Below are 25,154 nucleotides of genomic sequence, written 5' to 3' on the forward strand. Positions count from 1 at the left end.
AGGCCTTTGCTGATGCCTGACAGGCACCTGAGGTAAACTCTGAGCCCAAGAAACTGAGATCCATTCCCACGTCCTGCATGTTCTGCGTGCAGCCCATCAAAGTGAAAACACACCATTTTCTCAGTGTCACTCATCTCATCTGCCCTCCCACAGTCCCTGTGTTCAATTGTCACATCACTTTGTTGCATTTTGTCTTAATTTAGAGCCAATTTTACAAGCATACCTGTGGGTGAAGACAGTGGTGCTATACTCACATGCGCTATATGACTTTTGCAGCAATGCTTGCACAAGCTTAGTGAGTTACTCAGGGTCGGGAAGGTAGCTTGTGATGGCTTTGTCCTAGGGCCTGGCACAATAAGTCCCTGATTGGGACGAGTGGATGTTACTTTAATATAAGCAATAATAGGTTAACTTACAAAGAGAACAAGATTGATGCTGCTGGTCGGCATAGAAAGGATGTAAATTCCTGTTCACATCTGAAGCTATATGATTTTTTCTATATTGTTATATTGCTTAGCTTTGCTAATCTTCATTCTTGGAGGAAAGAAATGCTTTCAATAGAATAATGCTTGGTTATTTTAATGTAGAACTCCTTTGCAAGTGAATGGGGAGAGTCAGAGAATAAAAAAGCAGTATCACATCAGTGTATGAAACCATGTTATATGCAGAGACACCCACAGACGACCAGAATTGTCTGGGTTGTCTTCTTGCCATGCGGAAAAGCTGCAATTGTATTCATCTCCCATCTTATTTTATTTGAGTGGAAGTAGGAATATTTTGAGCAAAGATCGCAAGGACTGCTATTTAATTTTTAAAGAACATTAGCTATTAAGGGATGTATTGAATTGTGTCTCTTTAGTTTGCTGTGTAGTGTGGAAAAATAAAAAAAGTATTTTATAGAAGATAGCATTAAAAACAACAGAAAGGATAAATGTGATTTCAGAAAACCATCACAATGAAGTTTGAATGTTCATAAGTGTGGAGACTGACATCATTTTCTGTGTATTTTTTCCATTATGCATCTATTTTACAGGGCAAACAACTGATGAGATATCCTGGTTTGAATGTATTTCAAAAAAGTTCCGTTCCTTTAAAAAAAAAAAAAAAAAAAAAAAAAGTTTGATACTTTGGTGGCAGTTTTGCCAAAATTTTTGCTAGAGAAGCCTTCCTGAGAAAGCTCTGATTTGACCACATACTTAGACTGAGCTGTGACGAATTGAAACATTTTACTAGTCTTAAAAAAATGTACTGACAGAAATATGCCAAATCTAGCTTTTAAATCAAAGTGATTAAAAAACAAACAATGTGAAGCATGTAACTTTTTTTTTCCCCTGAGAATGAATAATCCATTTGTTTACAGGAAAGATAAGAGTTTTGTAACTTCCTTGAAAATATGCAATAGCAAATACATTGTATGAGGAAGATCTTAAAGCTTGTGAAGCAATGCAGGCTAATTATGGTAATGTCATCTGAAGCAAGTCTTGTAATAATTCCTTGGAGCAGTTGCCCAAATCTACCCTTTCTGAAAGTTTGACCCAAAATCTTGTAGTTTAATTATTTAACCTAAACATTTTTTTTCCATGGTGGGATTTTGGCAATGATTCAGTAACTTATTATCAGTGTGCAGTATTACTTCCCACTGGAGTAACTGGTGCACTGAACTAGGTCAATAGCACAGAAATGGTCTGTATGCATTGTTTTGCCATTTGTATTGCTCTTTTGCAGAGGTTTTAGCTTGTAGGCTAACATCACGGTTAGCTTACTAGAAGTCCTTGCTTGGATGAAGTCCTAGAGCTGTACTGCTATAAATGAAATCCCATGGGTAGCTGTATTTTGAAATTACCGGCAAATCTCAGACAGATATGCTCACTTAGGAAGCCTAGAAAAGTAATTAGGTATCAGCAGGTATTTTGTATTCTCAGTTAATTCACTACCTCAAGTGTTGTACAAAAGTTGTTTCAGCTTATGTTTAATGGATGTTTCCTTTGTTTTGACTTTGAATTTGGTGAAAGTGGCATAGAATTTGTTTGGTGGTTATTTGTATTATTACTTTTAAATATGCTAATGTAGCTGTCTGGTCTTCCTAAACTCTTCCAATAGTCAAAGGAGTGAGGGGCTCTTCCAAGGTCTATTCAAGTTATGTTTACATAAGCAATTAGTACAAACTAATAGCAGACCTGTAGAGGAAAACAATCCATCCTGAGGACCTGACAACCACACAATAAACTTATTAGCGATCTTTTTTTCAGACTAGTCCTAGCCTGATCTCATGGACTGAATGCCTATTGCAGCTAGAGTACATTAGCAGCCTTTGTGGACTTCAGCTTTCAGTTTAGTTTATCTAAAAAGAATAAAGTTCGTGTGCTCTGAGAATGAGTGAACCAATAATGTGAATCAAAGCCCAGCAAGGGGGGAGGACTGGGAAGTCTGCTTCGAAAGCACACTTCTGGTCCAAGCATTGGTATAGATGCACCCTCAAAGCACCAAAGTTAGATTGCAGTTCTGACCGTTGTGGTAAGAGAGTTTCCCTCTCTCTCTTCATTCCCCACAGAGGAAGTCTATGGAAACTTGCCAACTAATTTATCACAGCAAAGTTGGGTGCTGAGAGCTGTGACATCGTTACAGTATGCAGGTACCCTCCTGGTGGGATCAGACTTTGCAAGAGTCCTTGAAACCAACTGATTTTGATAGTCACTTGTCAGATGGCCTGGCAGAACAAGCTTAGCTTACTTAGAACTCAAATGTGCTAATATGTCCAGGCACTGAAGATGGAGTTCTTCTTGGGTAACTTTAGACAACTTCAGTCTTGATGTCTACCTTTATAAAAAAGGCAAGGAAAGAGGCCTTTCATCTGACCTAGTTTAAATGTCTATGTTAGGATGAAGTGAATCATCACCTAAAAGCTGCATTTTTTCTCCACTAATTGTAAGGGTGGCAACCAGTTAGAGGCACAGCAGCTGCACTGTGGATGTCTAAAGTTACATGAGAAGCCCCCTTCTCCTTTCTCTGTCATAGCCAGACTTCAGAGATGAACTTGAGGATTTCTCTTGAGGATTTTGTCAGTTTGAAGCACTTTTTTCATTTTTCATTGTTTACATACCCAGCATGTGAATTACAACTTCTTTCATAAGTTTTATTCAGTTCCTGGCCCAGAATGTCTCACAAACATATCAGCCATCGCTAGCTTTTGCCTCATGATCTGAGCTCCAATCCCCATTAGTTCTCAAAACTGCATAAAGCAATACTGATCCTGGAACAAGGTTTAATTTATATCTTGGTGGATGGTTGTTGGCGTTAATAGCTTGTGGTGCATTAACATACTGAATTATCAAGAGCCTTAAAGGAATAATGAATGCTGCTTACACTGTCTTTCTGCCAAAAGCATTCCTTTGTAATGTAAATGAAAGAAACATGTCCCACTGCTCGTCTGCTCAAACAAACAGTGCTGAAAAAAGCTGTTTCCACTGTATCTTTTCATTTTTAATATGATGCTTGCATTAGAATGGATGCTATATTTTTCACTCTTGCCTGTCCTCGGATCTGTAGAATTATCCCTGCTTAAGGGCAACTATGAGTGGTGTTAAAGGCTGACAAATTTCTTAGAAAGGTAATGCAAAAATTAATCATTATTTTCATCTGGAGAAACACAGGGAAAAGATCTATTACATTCCTAGAAACTGCAGACACCTGCATGAGAGTGAACTGCTTACATCAGAGTGTCAGCCAGCTCTCTTAAAAAATGTCTCTCTAAAAATCCAGAACACTCGATATTGCTACTCATGCATGTCTGGCAGTATTTATTTTGTTTGCATCCTGATTCCTTTGACAATTTTGTTAATACGTGCAAACATGTATCATGCTTTTTCTTCCTTGGTCCTTGCAATGTTAACATTATTTCTTGGTCTTAAATTCTAGCCTCCCACTACAAAGCAACATAAGCCAGGAAATACGTTTTTTTTTTTTTTAATGTTCTCAAGAAAAAGCAATTATATTCTGTCCTTTTTCATGCTGATTTCATACAGTAAAATTTGTTTTCTTACATTCTGCATGTTTCTGTTGTAGGATGAGTATGGTTCTTTCAGGCTGTGACTGTGACCAAGCAAGTATATTGCTTTGCTGTTCTTATCCTCTTCATAGGGATCCTCTTGTCCTCTGAATAAACTGCACTTGCTCAGCAAGGGTCTGTTCTTTGCTTCCTGTCACTGGCCTGGAACAGTCCTTCCTTTTCTGTCCACCCTCAGCTCTGCCTGCTGACTCTGGCATCCACCAAGCTTTTTTGCCTGTTTCCTGATTTGTGTTTTGCTTTTTAATGAGCCTTAAGTGACGATGTATTTGAACAGCTTTACGTACAGTCATCTCTGGTTTTATCTGTAATTATGGTGAGACTGGGTTTCTTCTAGTTTTGCTTTTAGTGTTATTTGACAGCAATGCCAATGAATAATGCATATGAAATCTACGTTCGCATATTCACCCAAAATGTTGGAATTTACCAGTTCACCTAACAGTTTCTCGACCAGTGCCTCTGGAGATTCCTCCCAAATACTGATGCAAGCAAACTCTTGGATATGATGTACTGAATTATGACAGAGCATTCATTGTATTGTACTGTATTATAAAGCACATTGCCATCAGTATTTTGTTGGCCCACATTGTCACATACAAAATGAAAATGTTGCACTTATTCACTCATCTCTTTATTCAAGACAGAAATGAACCCATTTGGATGCCACTGGTTCGTTTGACTTGGTCAAACACTGGTATGAAAGAATAGCAGTGTCTTTCCAGGGCACGTCAAAGGCAGGCTTTACTCAAGCTGTAAAGCTGCAAGCAAGTTATAAAATGGAATAGGCTATTCTGGAATACTGAATATCCTCATTGTAGTTAGATAATTTTGGTGACTCTATCAGATTCCTGAAATGAACATTTATTATGATTATTGGTTAAAACAAAACTTCTCTGTCATAACTGTATGATATGATAATATACCATCGTAGCACTTCTGTATCAGTGGCAGTAGAATTTCATCTCTTTCAGCTCGCCATCTTGCATGCTGTATTCAGATGGCAAGTACAGTTAATGCATTGAAGATACTGAGGAGATGAGGATAAATGAAGAACTTTAACAAGCATTACTAAATAATATTTTCTTCAGAATAGAAGTACACAATAACATTATGATAAGGCTGTCCTGTGGTGACCTAAAGCCTGCGACAATGAATATTGGAGGCAACAAGTAATATAAAATAAATCAAGCCTTCCATTCCAGAAACTGTAGCTGTGTGTACCAACTGCTTACAAAGTTTTTTCTGAAACTCACATACTACAAAGCATAGCATGGTTCAGTACCTTCTTAAATCAGTGTAATGTCACAAACTGTGGGTCATTTGTCACTCCTTATCACTTCAAAATAGGTGAATTCTTGGGCTGGGTGGTCTACCCCCTCTGACGGCCTCACTCTGAAGTAATCCAGAGGTTGGTAAGGGTGGAGAAGGGTCACTGAGGTGCCATCAAAGAGTAGTTGGCATGGCTGACCAAGAAATCAACTCTGCTCTGGTGCAGCTGAGGAGCTGGACCTGTATTGTAATGCTATGCTGAATAGTTTAACTAAGTGAACTAGCCCAAATGATTATAAAAATCACTGGGCCTGAGATGGCAAATGAAGCCAGAATTGTTGGTTTCGTTTGTTTGCTTTTAAATCTCACACTACGCACTTTTCCTTTATTCACAAGGAGGGACTCTGAAGCACTGTGAAGCATCTGTGACCTGATTAAAAATGGCTTCCCTAATGAACTTCTTCCCCAGTTCATTTATATAGGTTTTCTGCAGATGACATATGAAGCATGATATAGAAAAGGACAAAAAGCAAGTGTTGCCAGAGTCCTTGCCTGTACATAGACCTTTAGCTACTTACATTATTTGGCCTTGTATCAGCTTTAGACTAGAACTAATCATTCTAGAGCTTGTCAACAACCAATGATGATAGGCATTTTCAAACTGTCTTTGATAAACTCTATGAAATCCAAACTCCTTGTCCCAAAGGTAAACTACAAAACTGCACAAATGTGCATTATTTAACACATACTTTTTTTACTTGTAGAGATTCTATGAATTCCATGAGTCCCATCAAGCTTGATGTCAATTCAGTCTTGGAAAAACTATGCTGCACCATCCCTACTATGTAATTCATACAGTGACATACAAAAACTCAGTTAAGAAAGTTCCAGAGAGGGTTTTTTTGTTTTGAAATAATGATTTACTGACAATATCTTTTACGCTGAAGGGGTCAGATCCTAATCTAGTAAAATAAAAGAACCACTGATTGTGCATGGTTTTTTTTTCAGCTAGGAGAGATGGGCTAAATTTGCAATGTCTGTATATTGGTACTGCTTGGTTGCACTCAGAGGAGCAACCTCTACTTTAGGTTGCCTGAAAGTCAGACCATTTAACTTGAGCAGAGCAGAAGAGGATTCATTACTGTCTCCCCAATGCAGATGGTTAATGAGTGCTGTGCAACTTCTGCTGTGCTTAGGTAAGGAAATAAAGCACAGTATAATGATGTATCAGATTTATGTGGCACAATGAGAGAAACATCAGTCACTTTAGTACCTTGTTTCAAACTCGTCTGTATTATACAGGCCTAATACATAGAAGTTGTTATATATTGTAGCTTTTGTCCACCTAACAGGAAGCAAATGTTCTGATTTGTCAAAAGAGTTTTTTTCAACCAGTAGAAAGGAGTATTTTGTATGGAAGACCATTTTGTGTGGACATGGGGTAAAATATATACAGCTCTCATTATTGCAAAGGGAAATGAAAAAAATAAATAGGGATTTCTGAATTATCTTATAGTACTGTGTAGAGGATATGACAATCATGACAATGAAAGGAGGAGAACTTGTAATACTCTACAAAAGCATGCAGTATATTCTAATATACACAAATCACACACATGCCATACTGTGATCTCTTTCTATTAGTGCATGCTTCTCTAATGCTCCTACAGCCAAAAACTAGTTATTCATTCAAAGACCAAGGAGAAAGCAACTTTCTTGCTAGTCTCCTTGTACTTACACTCTTATACTTAGAACATTCAGTAGAATGTGGCAGGAAGGTTAAAGCCCTGTCTCTTCCTAAGAAGACCAAATCTACATACCTGGCGATAGATAGTCTGAAACAACGGTCTTCTCAATCTTTCACTGAAAGTATGTTGCTTAATATAACCTAATTACAGATATTCCTTATGCCAAAGCATAAGGCAGGTTGACCTGGTTAGGGATGCTCACAGGTTTAAAGGGAGTATTGCATTTTGTCTCCTATTCCAATAGGAAATTGAGTATTCTATATAAAATTCAGTAGCTTCAGAAGAACTTAGTATAGAATGATTAGGTATCTGCATGCAGAGTAGAAGTGCTGGATGGGATCATGTCATGTAATTTTTGAATCTGGTCTAAACCTGAGTTTGGCTACCTTCCTTAATAATCAATTAAGGAAGTGTAAAGAATGATTTCTATTCTATAGAATATTCTATTTCTATTCTATTGAATATCTATTAAGATATTATATATCTTCAATGTCTGTCTTTGGATGGTATGAATCATCCTCTGGAGGTGCCTGTTTCTGTCAATTGACTATGCAAGGAGCCTTAAGTGCCCTTGCTCAGGCTAAAGCATCTACAAGTTGGATTCCTCAGGGCATATAAATTCCCCAAATGAGATGTCTGCTCAGGCTCAAAGAAGGATTTCAGTGTGTCCTCGAACTAATGTCCTAGAGGAGGCAATCTCCCAATTTTTGTGGGTTTGGGCTTGCCCTAGGTACACTGTTAGGTCCTACAGATGGTGCAGCTAGAAAATGCCCATTTTATGATCCTGGAAATCAAAGACAGGTGATACCAAGTGCTGCCAGGTCAGAGATGTCCACTTACATATCCACTAGCAAAGACAGTCTATAGTGGACCTTTCCAGCAGGAATATGGATGTTAAGGGAGATTAGGGGTTGGATCAAGTCTGGAATAAAATGTCTACATTTAGCCATTTACACATAGATGTAAGTCTACAAGCTGACTAAGTGTGTAAGCTTCCATTAGAATCAATGGAGTCATACAGTCAAGGCAGCTTTCGAAGTGATTCAGCCAACCAGCCAGTCACATAGAGGCACAGTTGACCACAGGTAGGCATATCGTGTCATTTGAAACTCCCCCAAGGAGTATCTAGGACATCTGCATTGCTGGAACATCTGCACTTCTGCAGCAGGAGCGGGGTACACCAGAGGATCTCCAAGGGTACTTGGGTGCCTAAGTTTGGATGTCAAAATCACGCTTTTGGTGTGTCTTTCAGGGAGAATCTCTTTCTAGGCTCCACTGCCAAAATGGCTAGCTTTCCTGGTGCAATATAGAAATCCCTGAGGAAAACTTAAAGGCATAACTGAGCACTGTGTGAATTTCTGGCAAGTAAATGTCATATCTTGTCAGTGGTCTCTTGCAGATGGCCTGCAGAGGCACCTTAGTCAAGCCCTGCCACAGGAAAACAGAGTGTGCTAATGGAGTCAGCTTGGTTCAGTCCACCAAAAGGGTTACGTAGTAAGTACCCCAGCTATAAAGCAGGGTTTGCTGCACAGCAGCTCATTTAGACTATGTTGCATCCTACAGCTGGGATTGCTGCATCTCAAGAAACTGGCTGTTTTGTTTTTGAAAGGCCAGTTGAAGAAGAAACTGAGCAGCAGCCTTGTGGATCAGAAGCTTAAGAACCAGAGTGAGACTATTTCTCCAATCATGTAGACCATCTTAAATACAGTATTTTAATTTGTTCTGGGCTTCCCTTGGCTATGATCTTTTGTAAAGTCCTAGTACAAGACACTGTAATAAGCAGGGTTTTATTTAAGGTCTTCAGGATTTTAATCACAACTCAGCAAAACCAGAGGAACTTCCGTTGGCTTGAGAGAGCTTAATACACAGAACTATAGCGTCTACTGTGATCTATGTGAAATCTTTTCTTCCCTGTGAATTAATTTCAGTAGAAACAAATTTACACAAATACACAGTCTGACTTATGAGTTTCCAGTTAGTTAATCATTTCCAATGACATTTATTAGACTCAGATCATAGAGAACTTTATAAATTAAATGCACCTTCCATAGACCTTACATCAGGCTTGACACTTCAGCAATCTGGGGCTTTACAGAACTAAAGAAGAGAATTAAATTTCACCGTAGTTAGAAATCCATTGAGAATGCTCAATTCCTTTCAAAAGCAAACCAAGAGGGGGACAAATCCTATTGAAAATAGCAGTCAGTTCCAACTATTGTAAACAAACTGTTGGCATGCCTGTCTGACTTCAGACCCTTGTCCAATTAGCTGGAAAGTTAGCTTCTAGCTAGTGAATACATGTTAATAATAACCATAGCTCACAGACTTTTCTGTTGCACTGCTGCCTTTCTGCCTTTCTAAAATCTACCTTTATTTGTTTAAATATCCACTATGAATCATTTTACATTATCTTGACTGAATTTCATTTTATCAAGGTTATTTATTTTGTCAAATTCTGCCATTTATCAAAATGGTATTATAGTCTACTCATATCCTCTAAAGATGCATAATCCCTCCAAGCTTTATATCACCTTAATATTAGATTGGTAAGAATCTCCATAGTTGTTAAATGGCCTCCTCGGTAACCTATTCAAAACATCCTCCCAAGGTAATGATGAAGTATTACAATTGCCTCATATTTAATTTGTAAACAAATTTTACAATTATCACATTGATATGCATATAGCATCAGTTTCCAGAAAGTGATGTTGCATCCATTTAAAAGTCCTTATACAATCATGTCTTCATAAAATAAAAAAAAAAGTTTGGTACACTTTATTTTTGACAAATCCAAGTCATTTTTAATATACAGTCCTTTAGGTGTATAACCAGCAGTTAAGTGTTACATAACCAACTTTCTTTATCAGCTTTACTAAAGGTGATACCTAATGTAATAATGGTCTACAGTTCCCTAGATCTTGATCCTTGGGAAGGAAGAGAACTCCTCTGGCCTGTGTTGTGCAGAAGTTAGATTATTGGATCAAAACAGGTCCTTCTGGCTTTTAGCACTTAGTAACTTTATGCTGTACTGGCATATTCTGGTGAAATCAAGTGCCCCAAATTCACCAAATTCTCAGAAATGACTACCCATGACTATGAGGTAACTTATATTAGTTATTTTGTTTTTTAAAAAGATCTGTTTTGTGAGGATCTGTTTAAGTTCTCAGATATTACCTTAAGAAGCTATGTAAGGGGACAAAACTTTTTCATGAATCCTGACTGCCTCTAGTTCACAACCAGAGTCAGCAATAAGCAGTGACTGTGAAGGACAGACTTTTTTCACGGGAAAAATGTGCACATCTGGGAAAGTACAGACTGAAGTTCTGAAGAAATTCAGAACTTTGAATATTCTTATTTCAAAAACTCCAACCCATGTCCTTCTGGGCAGCTGAGAGACAGTTGTGAGTAATTCAAGACAGAAATAGCAAATGACTCATTCAGCAAAGGAATTCTTCCTTCCTCATTCAGCTGCATCAGTTAAGCTAGGTCTGAATGCCCCATCTGTGACTGACTAGCTAGTCTTACTGGATGTTAATCTACACAAGAGTTGTTCAATCTTCCTTTCTGGAGCAAACTCCCTTAGAAACTAGTCAGTGTCCAATGATAAGCTGGTGGACAAAAATCAACTGTGCAAAAGTTGACTCCAATTAAAACAGAAGTAATTTGGAGAGAGATCTGAAATATTTTAAAAGGCTGCTTCATTGGTGTCACTGCCTTATTTTAAAGTGCCGTACTGACAATCAGTCAAATCAGTTTCTAATTTGAGTGTTCTTCTGCATTACCTGCTGGTAATAAACTCCATTATAGCATGAGTAATGCCTTACAACATCTCTGGTTGGCAAGTAAAATCTGTACCACCTCGGCAGATGGTGATCACGCTTCAGTCAGCCTCGCTTGCTATCTCTTGTATAGACTGCAAGCAATACGGTATATCTAGCTATCAACACTTTAGAAACTCCAAAAATACATTGCAGTACTTGAGTAATCTCCATCATATCATCTCAACAGCATATATTATTGTAAGCAAGTCAAAGCAGTCCTCTGCTCTTGCTAATTGCTTCCTATAGCAATACTAAGTCAATTAATTTGACTCTCAGTTCTTATTTTCACTTGCCTGAGCTCCAGATATTTAAAAAAAAATCCTCCTAAAACTGTGATGAGGCTTGTCTGACAGCCTTGCTCTACCTCTTCAGGTAGAACAGAGCTTTCTATAATAAGATGCAATTATTTGCACAAGAAACAGAGCTTTCCTACAGGATGATCTGAGTTTGTGGAATCAACTGCCATGCAAATATGACTATTGTTCCAGTATAACTTGAAAAGCTGCAGGAAAAGCTGCACTGAGAAGAGTCTGGCTCCATCTTCTTTACAGCCTCCCAGTAGATATTTGTATAGATTGATAAGACACCCCCCCAGCCTTCTCCAGGCCAAACAACTGAACAGTTTTGTGTTTGCCGAACACTTTTGGGGAGGAGGAATACAGTCACAGGAGCCTGCCCTCCGGAGGTGGACTGAGCTGTTAAGACCGGTCCCTGTAGTTCGACCATGCAGCCTTAGGGGCCTTTAGGTGAACCGCAGCTGTAAAAGCTTGCCTGAAACAAGGCCTGACAACCAGGATATTGCCAGTGAGGTGCTGTCCTTGTACGGCATGTATAGCCCATATCCTCAGAATGTACCTGAAGATGGTGTAAACATTAGTGCAGTTTTAGGAGAAGTGGATATATTGGACACAGAAGAGCTGTCTTGACAGAAAAAAGCAGAACGCCACGTGTGTAAACGGAAGCCTGAAGACGGCAATGAGAAATGAAGAGCACTTTTTAAACCAGGAGGGTGAGAGCAGCCATTGGAACAACATACTAAGCCTTCGTCCCATCTGGTCTTCCACCCAAGGCAGTATTTCTGTCCAGCAGACAGGCACTAAGCAAATGCCAAGAACACTGCCCTCGACTGCTGTCTCAGTTTTATCTCCAAACTATCAGGGATTTTAGGTTCGGGGAACCTGGCTGCGTACCACAACATTGTCCACTCTGTCTCCCGTGGCGTCTGTCTACTCCTTGAGGTGGACCCCCTGCAAGCGCACAACCTGCCTCTGGCCACGGCTGGTGACACGACTGTTCTGTCGCACGAGAAAAGCACTCCCGTCTCAGCCGCGGCGCGGGGGCAGCTATCCTCTCCGCTCCTCCAGCCAAAGAGCCTCTTGCAAGACATCCCGCCTCGCTCTTCCGAGCAGAACCGGCCCGCCGCGCACCTCCAGCGCAGGTTTCTGCTCCCTCCCCGCGGCGCGCGGGCAGGCAGGGACGCGCAGGGAAGGGGCGGGCGCGTTTCCTGTGGCAAGCCCGGCTCGCGCGGCTCCGCCCCGCGCGGCTCTGCGCGCTGGGGCCGGCGCGCAGCGGCGCCGCAGCCCTCGGCCGCTCCGTGCGCTCGGCGGCCGCGGGCTGCGGGCGGCGGCCCTGCCCGATGGGCGGCCTGCTGAGCGGCGTCAGCTTCAGGGAGCCCACCACGGTGGAGGACTGCGACTCCACCTGGGACACCGACTCCGAGCCCGAGGCGCCCGAGCCCGGCGGCGAGCCGCGGCCGCCCGACGGCGTGTGCACCGCCGGAGCCGGCGGGCAAGAGCCGGCCGAGCCGCCGCCGCCCGCCGCCGGCTGCCGGCCCGAGGAGCCGCCGCCGCCGCCGCAGGGCGAGGCGGAGCGGGCGGAGGCGGACGCGCCCAGCGCCGAGCAGGTACCGCGGGGGGCGGCGGCGCCTGGGCGCGGCTTCCCCGCGGGGAAGGGGGCAGGGCGCAAGGGAGAGCGCCGGGCTCTGCTCGCGGGGCCGGCGGCGGGCGCAGCCGGCGGGCCCTGCCGCGGGGCCGGCGGGGAAGCGCGCGTGGGGGCCGCGGCGCGCTCGGGCGCTGCGCAGGAGGCCGCTGGAGGGCGGTCGGAGGGGGCGGGCCGGCTCCGCGCTTCCTGCCCGCGCCCGCCGGGAGTTGGCGTGAAACTTCGAAACGCGGCGAGAAACGCAGCCGCGAGCCGCTCCGGCTGGTTTCACCGTTTCCCTTGTTATAATTCCCTTTAAAAGCCTGAATTTTGGATCATACGTACCGCGCGTGTGTGACTCCTCACGGCGGGTCGGGAATGTTTAGAGGCAGGTTCTGTCTTTTAGGAGCCTCTCAAAAATCCTGGCCGCGAACGGGTAGAGTGTGGCTTTGCCAGTGGCTTTATTGGGGTCAGAGCTGAATGTAGGGTGGACGGGCCGGGTCTCTCCTCTAGCCTCTTAGATGCCTTACATTTAGATACGGTTCAGAAACTGCCATTGTGCAAAATTAGGTAAGAGTAAGCTTTTTTCTTTTTCTACCATATCACAGCTAGTGCTTGGTAACTGCTTGTCAAGGGGACTTGCTTGTACAAGTAGGCACGTTTCGCCTGTAGCTGCGGTTGAAGATAGTTTGGCGGAAGGCTCCGTGAAAACAGGTGCCGTTAATGCAGCATTGCTAAGAATCACTGACAAGAAGATGGGCAGTAATAAAGGCAAATGCCCAGCGCAGTCACAGGGACCTTCTCTTTATTGGCTTGACTTTAGCCTACCACATGGATATTGCAAGGAGCAGAATTAATTTTTTTTTTCTCAAATGACCTTTGACTTTAGACTAGAGATTTATTTCTGCATATTTAAAAAATACAAAACCTGTTGTTACAGTAGACCTATAAAAAGAAAAATGAAATGGTTAGTGGTACGCTTAAGTTAGTGCTTCTTTTTCTCGTTTTCTTAAATAGGAGAAGAAAGCTTTTTCAAGTGCTCTCTGAAGTCAGGGGGATTATTTCCATTGACCTTGATGGACTCTAGTTGCTTCAGCTTGTGGATTCCAAACAGCTGGGGTCCAGTATGAGTTTTCATTCAAGGCATAATTTCCCCATGAAGACTTTTCTTGGGAGTTTGGTGGTACTTCTTACTAGGATTTAAATTTAAGTTCTAAAAAATAGATAATAGAAAATGAGAAAGTGTTAGGATTGCAGATTTACTTGTCTGGGACTATTCATTTTCTTCTACAGGATGCAGTGATAGCAATTACACAGGCCATAGGTTTGTAAATAACGTGGCTTCCTGTTCAAAATGAGTAGTGTCTGTGCATTTTCGTGTTCAGTTACTTACTTCATCTTTTATTAGCACTTTCCAGATCACTTCAAAGTTTTACTTTTGGTAATGCCGATCAATCCATTGATTCAAATTAGATGCAAACTCGGTGAAATGGTCTGTCACATTTCATAGTCCATAGGTTCTTGTTTGTTTTTGTTTTTTTTAATGTAGATTTAAAGTGTGTAGTATTAAGTACACAACAAAAATGTTTTTCAAACATTTGCAAATGTTTGAAAAATGACGAAAAAAGTAGGCACTTCTATATGTTTGCATTTTTGAAACCTGTTATGAAATATAGTTATTTTAATGTTATATCAGTTCAGTAGTTAGTGTGTTTACATATGGCTATTACCTACTTTTTAAATGTTTCAGAGTGGTGATGCAACTGAGCTTGCAGCCAAGCCAAAGAGAAGTTTCTATGCAGCAAGAGACTTATACAAGTACCGGCACCAGTATCCAGTAAGAATATTTTGTCGTTTAAAATTACGTTGTCTGTGGAGAACAGCACACAACCCCCAGATCTGTAAACCTTTACGTTGCTTAATATGTCTGAGAATGAGAAGAGTCAAAAAGCCAGAGGTATGCCAGTGGAGTGAAATTAGTGTAACATCTTTTCAACACAGATGTGCAGTTCCTTCCTGCAAACACCATGCAGGCTATTTTTCTTAGGCTGAATCTTTAAGTACGTGAGTAATTCTGAGCGGCTCAGGTTTTCCTAAAACTCTGTGATCTTTTTTTTGGGGGGGTCCACAAATTATTCAAAGAGCCAAGTACTGCTCTGTGGCTGATAACATCCTCTTTTCTTTCTTTCAGCAGAACTTTAAAGATCTTCGATATCAAAATGACTTGTGTAATCTCCGCTTTTACAAAAATAAAATCCCCTTTAAACCTGATGGTGAGTAATCTGTAACAGTAATAGTGATAACAGAAGAATCAGAAGAACACTAACAGAAAATCACTAATAATAGTAACAAGTAAAACTAGTGTTTTAATTACAGTGCTAATGAACTCTAGGTGCACAGTTATACATTGTATGACGTAAATCTTCCATATTGGGATAGCATGTTGACAACACTGTGGATAACATGGAAGCAGGTTGTGTTTAAACCAGAGTTAGCTCCTGGTACTGAGGGGCTGTTTTCAGTAGTTTCTCATACAGTTTCAGCATGATGTAGTTTAGGGTGCTGCCTGTACTATTAATTTACAGTTGACATACTTCCTTTTATTAAAAAAACACAAAGTTGTGTCTCTGCAAACTCCTGCTGCTTAAAAAGGCAGCAGTAAAGATCAGAGTTTTATTTCTAGCCCTGTGTAAGGGATAATGAATGTGTTGCCACTTCCTTATGTGTGAGAAATGATATTGTTGTTGTTATAATAACCAGTGTCCCCAGTGGTTCTGTTTATGGACAGGAATCTCGTGAGGTAGGTTCTGCACAAATGAACTGAAAGATGCAAATGCCACACTAGAGAGTCGGTAGTCAAAGCATGAGGGACAAGAAGACAGCAGACAGATGGGGAAGCAGAATGAGCCAGTAAAGGAGTGTTAGGTAGAATGGTAGGCAGGGGCCTCAGCACATAAGAGCTTAGCCATCATCAAAAAAATTTGCAGGCAAAAAATGAGCTTTTGAGATTTTTTGTAAGAATGATGATGAGGTTACTTTGAAGGTGATTTGCAGCGAGAGCCTCTCAGCATGAGAGCAGCTTTGGAGGAAATCCGAAAGTGCATATTTCAATATGTAAGAAGAGAGAGCTGGAGGCTGCCATTGAGGGCTGGTCAGAGGCAGGAATCTATCCTGTAGCAGCAAAGGGTTGAGATAAGGTAGGAAGGGACAGGTCACAAAAGGCTTTGAAAGTGAAGGCGTATCATTCCTCTTTGATGTTGTAGAGGAGGATGTTGCAATGGAAGAATACAAAGAAAGAGGCAATATAAAAAAGCAGCAGTCTAGAAACAAGATCTTAGCAGCAGTATTTGGGATAGAGATAAATGTGGCAGAATTCTCGTGGTCAGAAAAAAAGGATGTTGAGATGCAAAATGTCAGAATCTTGATGGAGAACTGGATGGGAAAGATCATGTATAGAAGGATGCAGACATGTAAATATAGCCTGGAAGATTGGTGATGAAAGATGTTTATAAGAAAGATAGTGATAATACCTTCAGTAACTGAGAAAAAAAAAAAAAGGCTGTATGAAAGAAGTTTGTTTTAATTTTCTTGGGTTTTATCTATAGGCAGATTCTGAAGACCACGCTTTTAGTTTGGCTAGAGAAAGAGTTAGATCTGTGAATTATCAGCACAGAGATAAGAGATTCATGAGACATTATAGAGAACAGTTTTACAGAGAAAGAGAAGGGCAGTGAGGACCAGGTGAATCTGAAACTGAAAGAGAAGGTTTGAGGAGGATCCGTTAGAGCACAGAATGAAGGAGCAATTCAAGAGGATTATCTGAAAGAGAGGATCATCATGGGAGCTAGAAGAAGGCAAAATTTTAGGAACAAATCTGGCCGCTGATGTCAAAAATAGCTGATAAACCCATCAAGGCTGAAGTGTTGATGATTGTGAACTCCGATTTTACATAAATTTTTATTGAGAGTAGGAAAAAATAGCTATCATCTTGACCTAACATTGAAACTAGGATAGTGTTCAGGGGCAGTCTAAGGTGCCACATGGAGTGAGATAGTCAGATACTGGGGAATGTCCCCCCCCCCCAAGAAAAAAATAAATAAAGCAGGGAGAGGGGAAGGATTTCTAATACGGTACTGGATTTGAAGTTTACTTCCACAAATTATAGATGAGAGTGTGTTTCTTGCTCAGAGCTGGCCTGTCTCTCCTTCCTTGAATTCAGTAGCAAGTCATCCAATGCTTAAAATGTAATTATTGTGAAAGTTGGCTTCAGTGTGGTAATGGCACAAGGTGTCCTCTTGGTGATTTCCAGCCTTGTCCACACTGGAAACCCCAGTTTGGGTTAGCAGCCCCTTTGGCTGGCTGCTTTCTTCATTTCCTGAAGAAAAGCAGCAAATGAAGCAATACTTAAAATGAGTTCTCCCTTCCTGTTGGAACATAAGTAGAAATTTTTACTGAGGAGTAGAGTAAGACCTCATATATAATGGGAGACTGTTTTAGAAATTAAGACAAGTGGGGAATTTAGGTTTTTTAGGCCAGTTCCATGCTTTTTGACTTTGAGAGAGACCATGCTGCATTCATACAACTCCAGTTAGTTTCAGAGAAGAAATAGGCTAACATTGAGTTTTCATTCATGAAAAGAAAATGTGGAGCATTTGGAACAAGGAATATTCTTTTGGGTATATTACGTAGTTGTACAGTGCCTAGAAGATAGGTCCCCTGGTCCATGACTAAAGTTGAAGGGCACAACCTCAGAACAAAGAATGGTTGATTTCCTTTTATGTGTACTTGGTCCCCTTTTTCTATCACTCTTTCTTTCCAAGAGGAACTGATTGAACTCTGCAACTTTTTTAAGATTAATAAAGTTGCAATTCTCATTTGTTTAGCATGAAATGGGGCCTGTAAGGTCAAACTGCTGGCAGCTTGATCTTAGTATCATATCCAGTTGGAGAGATTACTGAAATAGAAGATTTATTAGTGTTGAGGCTTTATTCTACAAAGATGATATATATGCATAGCTTTGTCATGTTAAAGCAATGGCAGGTGATTTGTGGTGCAATGTTTTACTGAAGTGGTTTGTCAGTTATCAGTGTGACAGAGAAATCTAGGACATGATTACTTTTTGGAAAGCATGTTTTACAGGGGTCACATATGCTCAGCTGGTAAGTAACTCAGTTATAGCCAGCTGATTTTGGTTTGTATTAAAATTTGATAAATCTCCTGCCTTTATGTAAGTTTTAGTAACTAAATTAATTTTAAATTAAAATGAATTTATTTATACCTCTAGTAACCCTTATTATAGAATTTGAAATAGAATTAAAGAATGTATTCTATCATTATCTTAACTGGGCATGTACTTTCTTGATGTAGCTGAAAGCTGTTTTTGATGACTACTTAACAGTTTTCAAATTATTTTTGTGCAGGGGTTTATATTGAAGAAGTCCTAAACAAATGGAAAGGAGACTATGAAAAACTGGAACATAATCACACTTACATACAGTGGTTGGTCCCTTACTACCTATTTCTGTTCTAAGGCATTAATTTGATTAAATGTTCATATGCTGAGAGCCATAATGCACTTCCTGTTTTAACAGGCTTTTCCCCCTGAGGGAACAAGGTCTGAACTTCTATGCTAAAGAACTAACTACATATGAAATTGAGGTAATACACATTGAGTTTAATACTAACCATCATATTCATATTTATATGTTACTGCTTGTTGTATACAGTTGAGTTGTTGCGTCCAATGCAACAGTACTTGTTTTAGTACCATTTAGAATTTTGGATGTATTCTTTGTTTATTAGGAATTCAAGAAAACAAAAGAAGCAATTAGAAGATTCGTTTTGGCTTACAAAATGATGTTGGAGTTTTTCGGGATAAAGCTAATTGATAAAACTGGAAATGTAGCACGAGCTGCTAACTGGCAAGAGAGATTCCAACATTTAAATGAGTAAGTGATGACATGTACTTGACACTCTAGAGTCGCCATGGACTTCCTTTAGCCTTTTGCCTTCTAGAGAAAGGGAAGATATGTTTTCCAAAGTTTGTCAGGAAAAAAGAGGAAAAGAAATAGTCAGTGGTTGGTTTGTGTCTCTGTGTGTGTTCTCCCTATACATTTTTGTGATTGTGCTTCTCACCCTTTACCAGTCTAAGCAACCTCAGTGAATTTCCTGAAAATACAACTTTCAGATGGTGCTGAAGAGGATCACAATTCCAAATTAGTTTGTCTGTTGTACTACTGAACACACTTTTACCTGAGCCCAAGGTGATGCTTCTCAATTGTAAGGAAAGAGTGGCTTATCTTCGTGTTCACTTTTCTTTTATGATAAAAGGCAAATTCTCCTAACCTGTGTAGAAGCTAAATAGTCAAGATTTCTCTCTGTCCCTAAACATGAGATATTTTCCATTTAATATTTTTAACTGTAATGCTTGACTGAAGAGCTTTGGACATGTATTGGTCAGACTTGAGCCCAGCTTTCATCAAATGACCATTTGTCATTTTCTTCAGCTTTGGGGAGAATGTGGATCTGCACCGAGTTTTGTCTCATGCGGATTCTTTGTATCACAATTTTTTTTTCAAGTTTTGCGATCACTTTCCTAATACCTCTGATCTTGGAACTGAAGTTTGTTTTCATGCAGTATTTTGTCTTTACATGCAAGTGCAAGCTTGTTTACAAAGTAGGATTGCTGCTAGCTATATCTGGGTGATATAGCTGGAAATAATTGGAATATATATGGAAATAATTTGTTATTAATTTCACTCAGGTGTTACATGAGTCAAATCATAGATCTGGGCTCTGGCTCAGGCCACAGATAAAACAGGTTTTGAAGAAGCCCAGATATGCCTCATTGCACACCTTTTCATTGTGATTTCTATATTCTCACCAGTGAGAAGCTACATAAATTTAAGTCAGGGCCTGGGGCATTTTTTACCTAATTTTAGCCATGTAAAATTCAGGTATCTAAAATTCAGGCATCTGAATTTACTTTTCACTTTACTTTATGAGGGAAAGAGCACTTCAGAAGCACTTCCAGAAGACAGTTCATTCCATTTATCTTAGGCACATACTTTATGACAGAAGGCCTTGCCCTTCAGAGGTCTAGTTTTTCTCCCAGCATTGACTGTATAAGGAATGTAGGTAAATAGACTGGTCACTGAGCTTTTAAATGGCTTAAGTGAAGTATAATTACTACAATTTCTTCTCAGGACAAAATATATATAGCAGAAGAAGTTAAATTCAGTAAACACTTTGATACTTCGTTTGTTGCCCTCAAAGCATTTTGCAGAGACTAATTTTCATTCACAACATCCTATCAAAGGAAGTACTAGGAAACTGCATCAGCTGTGAGACACTAAAGTACAGAAAGCTTGAAGTACACATCTTGAGTGATCCAAATAAGTCAGGAATTGCAGTTCTAGTTCTGTATCCATAAGCTTTATATTTTCTGATTCACTGGAATTTTTTCAACCTTTTCTTTTCTCCCAAAGGTCTCAACACAACTACTTGAGGATCACTCGAATTCTGAAAAGCCTTGGTGAACTTGGATATGAGAGTTTCAAATCTCCCCTGGTAAAATTTATTCTTCACGAAGCTCTTGTGGAAGATACCATTCCAAATATTAAGCAAAGTGCTCTAGAATATTTTGTGTATACTATTAGAGACCGAAGAGAAAGGAGAAAGCTTCTGAGATTTGCCCAGCAACATTATACACCATCAGAGCATTTTATCTGGGGACCGCCAAGAAAACAGAAGTCAGAAGGAAGCAAAACAAGTAAAAAGCCAGCATCTCCAATTTCTGTTCAGAATAGTTACATTTCTAAGCATAAGAAGCTGAAAGATCCTAAGACTACATCCACAAGTGGAATCTCAACTAGTAAAACAACTGAAGAAAGGAAAGTAGAACTCTCAAAAAATGGGGAAGGAAACGAACAGGATGAACAAGAAATGAATTGTGATTCTGGTAGGCAGAACAACAGCGAAAAGAACAGTGATACTGATACTAGCCAGCATTCCAAATCAGAAGATATACCTGATACTTCAGACACAAAGGAGGACACTTCTTATTCCAAAAAAGATGATGAAAATCTGAACAATGACTGTGGAAATCATCCAGGTACTATAGATAAAGATTTATGTGACAGTGAGAATCGTTTGAATAATATGTCAGCAGATCCACAGGACAACCTCGATAAGGATACACTTTCAGGGGAGACCAACACAAAAAACAAAGATGAGATAAAATCATGAGTCTGAAGTTGAAATCCATTATGTTTCATATTGAATGAAGCAAAATATTCATTGCTCTTTCATTTTGGGTGAGACTTACATCTGAGGTAGCATAGAAGGTCAGGAGACCTTGGTGGGTATGAATGCGTTGCTTAAATTGATAATTTTTTTTAACCTCCATTTATCAGATGTAAAGCAAGTGTGGCTATTTAAAGCAATTGTGTAAGTTCAAAGCCTAGAAATTCATTATATTTTCCAGATAGATTGCAGTTTACATAGAAAACTTATGTAACTTATTAGGAACTCTTGGGACATCAGAATCTTTAAGTTTTTTAAATATATGTTTTAAGGATTGATTTCCTTTTATGGAATGGCTGGAAATTATTTTAAGAACATTGTTTTTTGATGGTGGATGTTAGGATTTTTGCTTGTATTCAAGGGCAGTATTTGCACAGCATCTTTTACCTTAGATTCGCACCCTTGTCTGAGACACTATATAATGCGTATCAAAACATCCCACAGATCTAGGCATCATTTTACATTGAATAAAAGTTTAACTTACGATGAAACTGTATCCAAAGCATTTGGGTATGAGGGAAGCTGCACTTTAGACTCTTTTAGTCCTTTTCAGATCCTCTCTTCTCATGACTCATTTGCTACTTCTGCTAATTTGGTGGGGAATCACTTTTGTCAGTCTTAGATTTGATCTCAGTTTGACAGCTCTCATTTAATCAACTGTAGTAAAACAACTCACCCAGCTGTGTTTGGTTTCTGTAAACCCTCTTCCCTGGGGGTCAGTCACCAACCGCTCAGAAGCAATGTCTTTGCAATGCTGAAACCACTGTTTGGGTGAGAAGGGCTCTTTTCTTTCAGCTGTCTGCTCTCTCCCTTTGCTCTTTACTTAGGGGTCTTTTGCACTTATATTTTGATCAATATTTAATGTTATTTTAGGCTCAGACCTGAGAAAAGCCAATCTGCTAGCCTAGCTAGAGTCCCACAGATAGGAATTTCCTAATTAAGAGCTTTCCCAATTTTGTTCCCTCAAGGACCATCTGCTTTCCCCGAACAGCCTCTTTTGACTTCATTCCATTCAGTCAAGCAGGATTATATCCAGCTAGTTAATTGTATACAATATGAATTTAAAAATAATGCAGCTAAAATTCAGATTTTATATAGTCCTAAGATAGTCTTTAAAATTTGTTCGTATTTCTGTTTAAAAGGGTATGTATTATCCGCTGCCTTTAATGTATTTTTAATGAAATGTTGTGATGCTGGTAGCTGACTGCAGTTTGAGTGTCAGAGTACTGCAGGATTTTATTCAAGTCTAGTAACTTAAAATGACAAAGGCTTCAGGGGTTTCAAAGCGTAGATGAAATGCCTTGTATTTTTCTGTTTCACTAATTCCAGTTCTGGCAGTGCATGCGTCCCTTGCTCTCCCCAGGTAGCACCATCTCTTGAGGTCAGAGTGGCAGTTCGAGATTTTGGTTCCCATAGGCTCAGGATTTTACCATCTGAGGAGGTAGGGAAGGAGCAAAACACGTTCTTCATTCTTCTGCGCTGACTTGTAAGAAGAGGAACATATGTATGTGGATTTTCTTAGGGGTAACCCAGGTTGCTCAAGCAAGAGTTGAGACTGAAGCAAAATGCCCCAGAGAATTACCCTGCACAGCCACCACCACTGGAGAGCTGGAAAGCTGCTGAGGAACCTCTCAGATTGCTCTGGCCTTGAACTAGGATCCCCTCCTTCATATTCCCCTCTGATCTTTAGTGCAGGAGATGCTTATTAAAAAAAAAAAAAAAAAAAAGTCTATATACTTAAAGACTCTAACCTTACTCATATGCACAAGGAGGACAAGTTTATGTTCTGCCTACAACTTTTTAAATCTTGAGTGCCTAACTGCCAGCTTAATACCATTTATTTTAACATAATTATTTCTTGAATGGCATAGGGAAAGTTTACACTCTGTTATGAAGAACTGTAAGGTAGCTAGCTATACAGAGCCTTCAGTTTGTGGATGTTCTGTGTTAAGGTTGAACATTTAAATAAGTACATAGTCTTCGAGTGAAATGGGGAATGCTGAGGGGTGTTATTTTGCTTTTATTGTAATTTGACTGAATATAGATGACCTCAGGAGATCTTTATTCTTTTGTCCACTGGACAAAAAAATGACAAGAAATTTGTATTTAAACCAGAAAGTTCTTGGGATGTGCATCCGATGGATTTATCTGCAGAATATTATTCTGTCCTTGTGACACAACTTTCACCTAGGTGTGTTTGCTGGATCCATTATTAAGTATTTAGAATAAAAACATTTTTTTTTTCTGGCAGCTCTAAGCCCCCAGCATACCTGAAAATATGGTCGAGATCTTTGGAACTATATCCTGATTAATTCTTTTATTACTATTTTTTTTTTCAATCTCTGGCTTGGGATATCAGTTTTCTTAAAGGTGAGAGCAGTGGTGACCTATCAATTGCATACAAAGAACTACAGGATAAGGGAAATGAGGGTTTTTTGTGTTGGATGACCTCCTGCGTTCTGTAATATTTGGCTTTTAGATTTATCAGTTGAATTATTCCTACAGGGCATTTCAGCTTTAACTGCCATTTTCTGCTCTACGTAAAATGTGATGATTTGTCATTATTTTTATGGCAGAGATGTTTTTTCTGATTTTTCAAATGCTTAAAAGAATGATTCATTGCAGGGCAGTCATGCTGTGTAGCATCCCATTGAGGTTTGTGAGGCTCAGGTGGGTGCACCATACGCATTTCATCACAGAATCATGGCCTTAGCAACTAGAAGCACCTTGTGCTTGTAGTTTGTAAGTCTTGGCTTTCAGGTTTACCGTACAATGTATGTTGAAATGATTGTATTCTCATAAATACCAGCAGTTAGTCAACTAATCATTAATTCATAATTGAGAATGTGCAAAGGAATTCAGGACACTTGCTCACTACTAAAATTTGTTTTTATCTTGCTATACGCTTAAATATTTGGGGTTTTCTGTGTACTTACTACAACAATGTGCTTTGGCTCTGCCTTTTACTAGAATCTGAACTATTTATGTGTCAATGAAATGGAACTTCCCATGTAGGATTCTTTCCTAATGAGTACATCTGTGTGCCCTCTGATGGGAGGAATGTAAGCCGGAGTAGTTAGTGCTCATGTGGACACACCTGTGAATTTGATTTTACTTTAATTATCCTGCAGACAGGGTGTATCAATATGCAACTTAACAAAATTTTACTGAGTACACACACGTAAGTGAAAGTGCTTGAACACGTCATGCAAACATGCAGCACTTCATATTTAAGGCTATTTACAGCTCTGCACCCTGCTCTCCAGGATGTAAGCGCACGTTGATACCTGAGATTGTGTTGGCACAGAGCGTGAAAGCTCGTGCACGTGAGGTTAGCATAGTCGGCCATTCAAATAAGAAAATCAGATACGCATGTGCACATATCTAGGAGCAGAACTGGGCTTTTTGATGTCTATAATTCTAGTGATTAAAGGGGTGATCCTGAAGGATGCCAAAAACATCTGCAAAGAGCCTTTGAGAGCTGTTCCATGCTCCTTGGGTCAGCTCCTTGGGATCGTGCTCTAAGATTACAGCAAGCTGATGTACTAGGTATTTGTATAATCTTAATTTATGTTTCATGTAAACTAGTGTAATCCTCCTTAAATTATTCTAAGATAATTCTAATAATCTGCAGTTGCATATACCTGTACAATAACCAGAAAGTTTACAGACCTTATAAGTTGTATAATTTTGATGGGTGATCCAGTAAGGTAAGTCAAGGGAGATTTAATATATTTAAATGGAAAACAGCTCTTGTTTCTTTTTAAATAAAATTTATTTATATCTGTTTAACTGAATTATTTTGTGAAGCTTTATTTCCTGAAATTTGTGATGGTAATGATTTGTCTAGTGACTGAGAAGCAGAGGGAAAAAACAAAGATCCTATTAGAAATCAGTGGTTCATTTATTGTAAAGAGACTATCTGATAAAGCCTTTTGTGATCTTTTCTGTGAAACATGCCTAATTCCTGTGGACAATTTCTAAAAATGTTTCATCTGGAGGAAAGGTAAGTCCTCTTAAGTAAGTTATTGC

The 25,154-nt window shown here is 39.7% G+C and overlaps 1 protein-coding gene across 1 annotated transcript in view; it reads left to right on the forward strand.

Moving 5' to 3' along the window:
* OGFRL1 (opioid growth factor receptor like 1) overlaps window positions 1-24,914 on the forward strand; it is a 76,941-nt gene extending 52,027 nt beyond the window's left edge. The window contains exons 5-10 of the mRNA XM_062573095.1: window positions 14,569-14,655; window positions 15,010-15,091; window positions 18,239-18,317; window positions 18,410-18,476; window positions 18,621-18,766; window positions 20,306-24,914. Coding sequence (XP_062429079.1) covers window positions 14,569-14,655; window positions 15,010-15,091; window positions 18,239-18,317; window positions 18,410-18,476; window positions 18,621-18,766; window positions 20,306-21,065 — 1,221 coding nt within the window. The 3' untranslated portion in view covers window positions 21,066-24,914. The remainder of the gene's footprint in view (window positions 1-14,568; window positions 14,656-15,009; window positions 15,092-18,238; window positions 18,318-18,409; window positions 18,477-18,620; window positions 18,767-20,305) is intronic.
* The last annotated feature ends 240 nt before the right edge of the window (window positions 24,915-25,154 follow it).

The sequence above is a fragment of the Rhea pennata genome, chromosome 3 (assembly GCF_028389875.1).
Source record: "Rhea pennata isolate bPtePen1 chromosome 3, bPtePen1.pri, whole genome shotgun sequence".
NCBI classification, from domain to species: domain Eukaryota; kingdom Metazoa; phylum Chordata; class Aves; order Rheiformes; family Rheidae; genus Rhea; species Rhea pennata.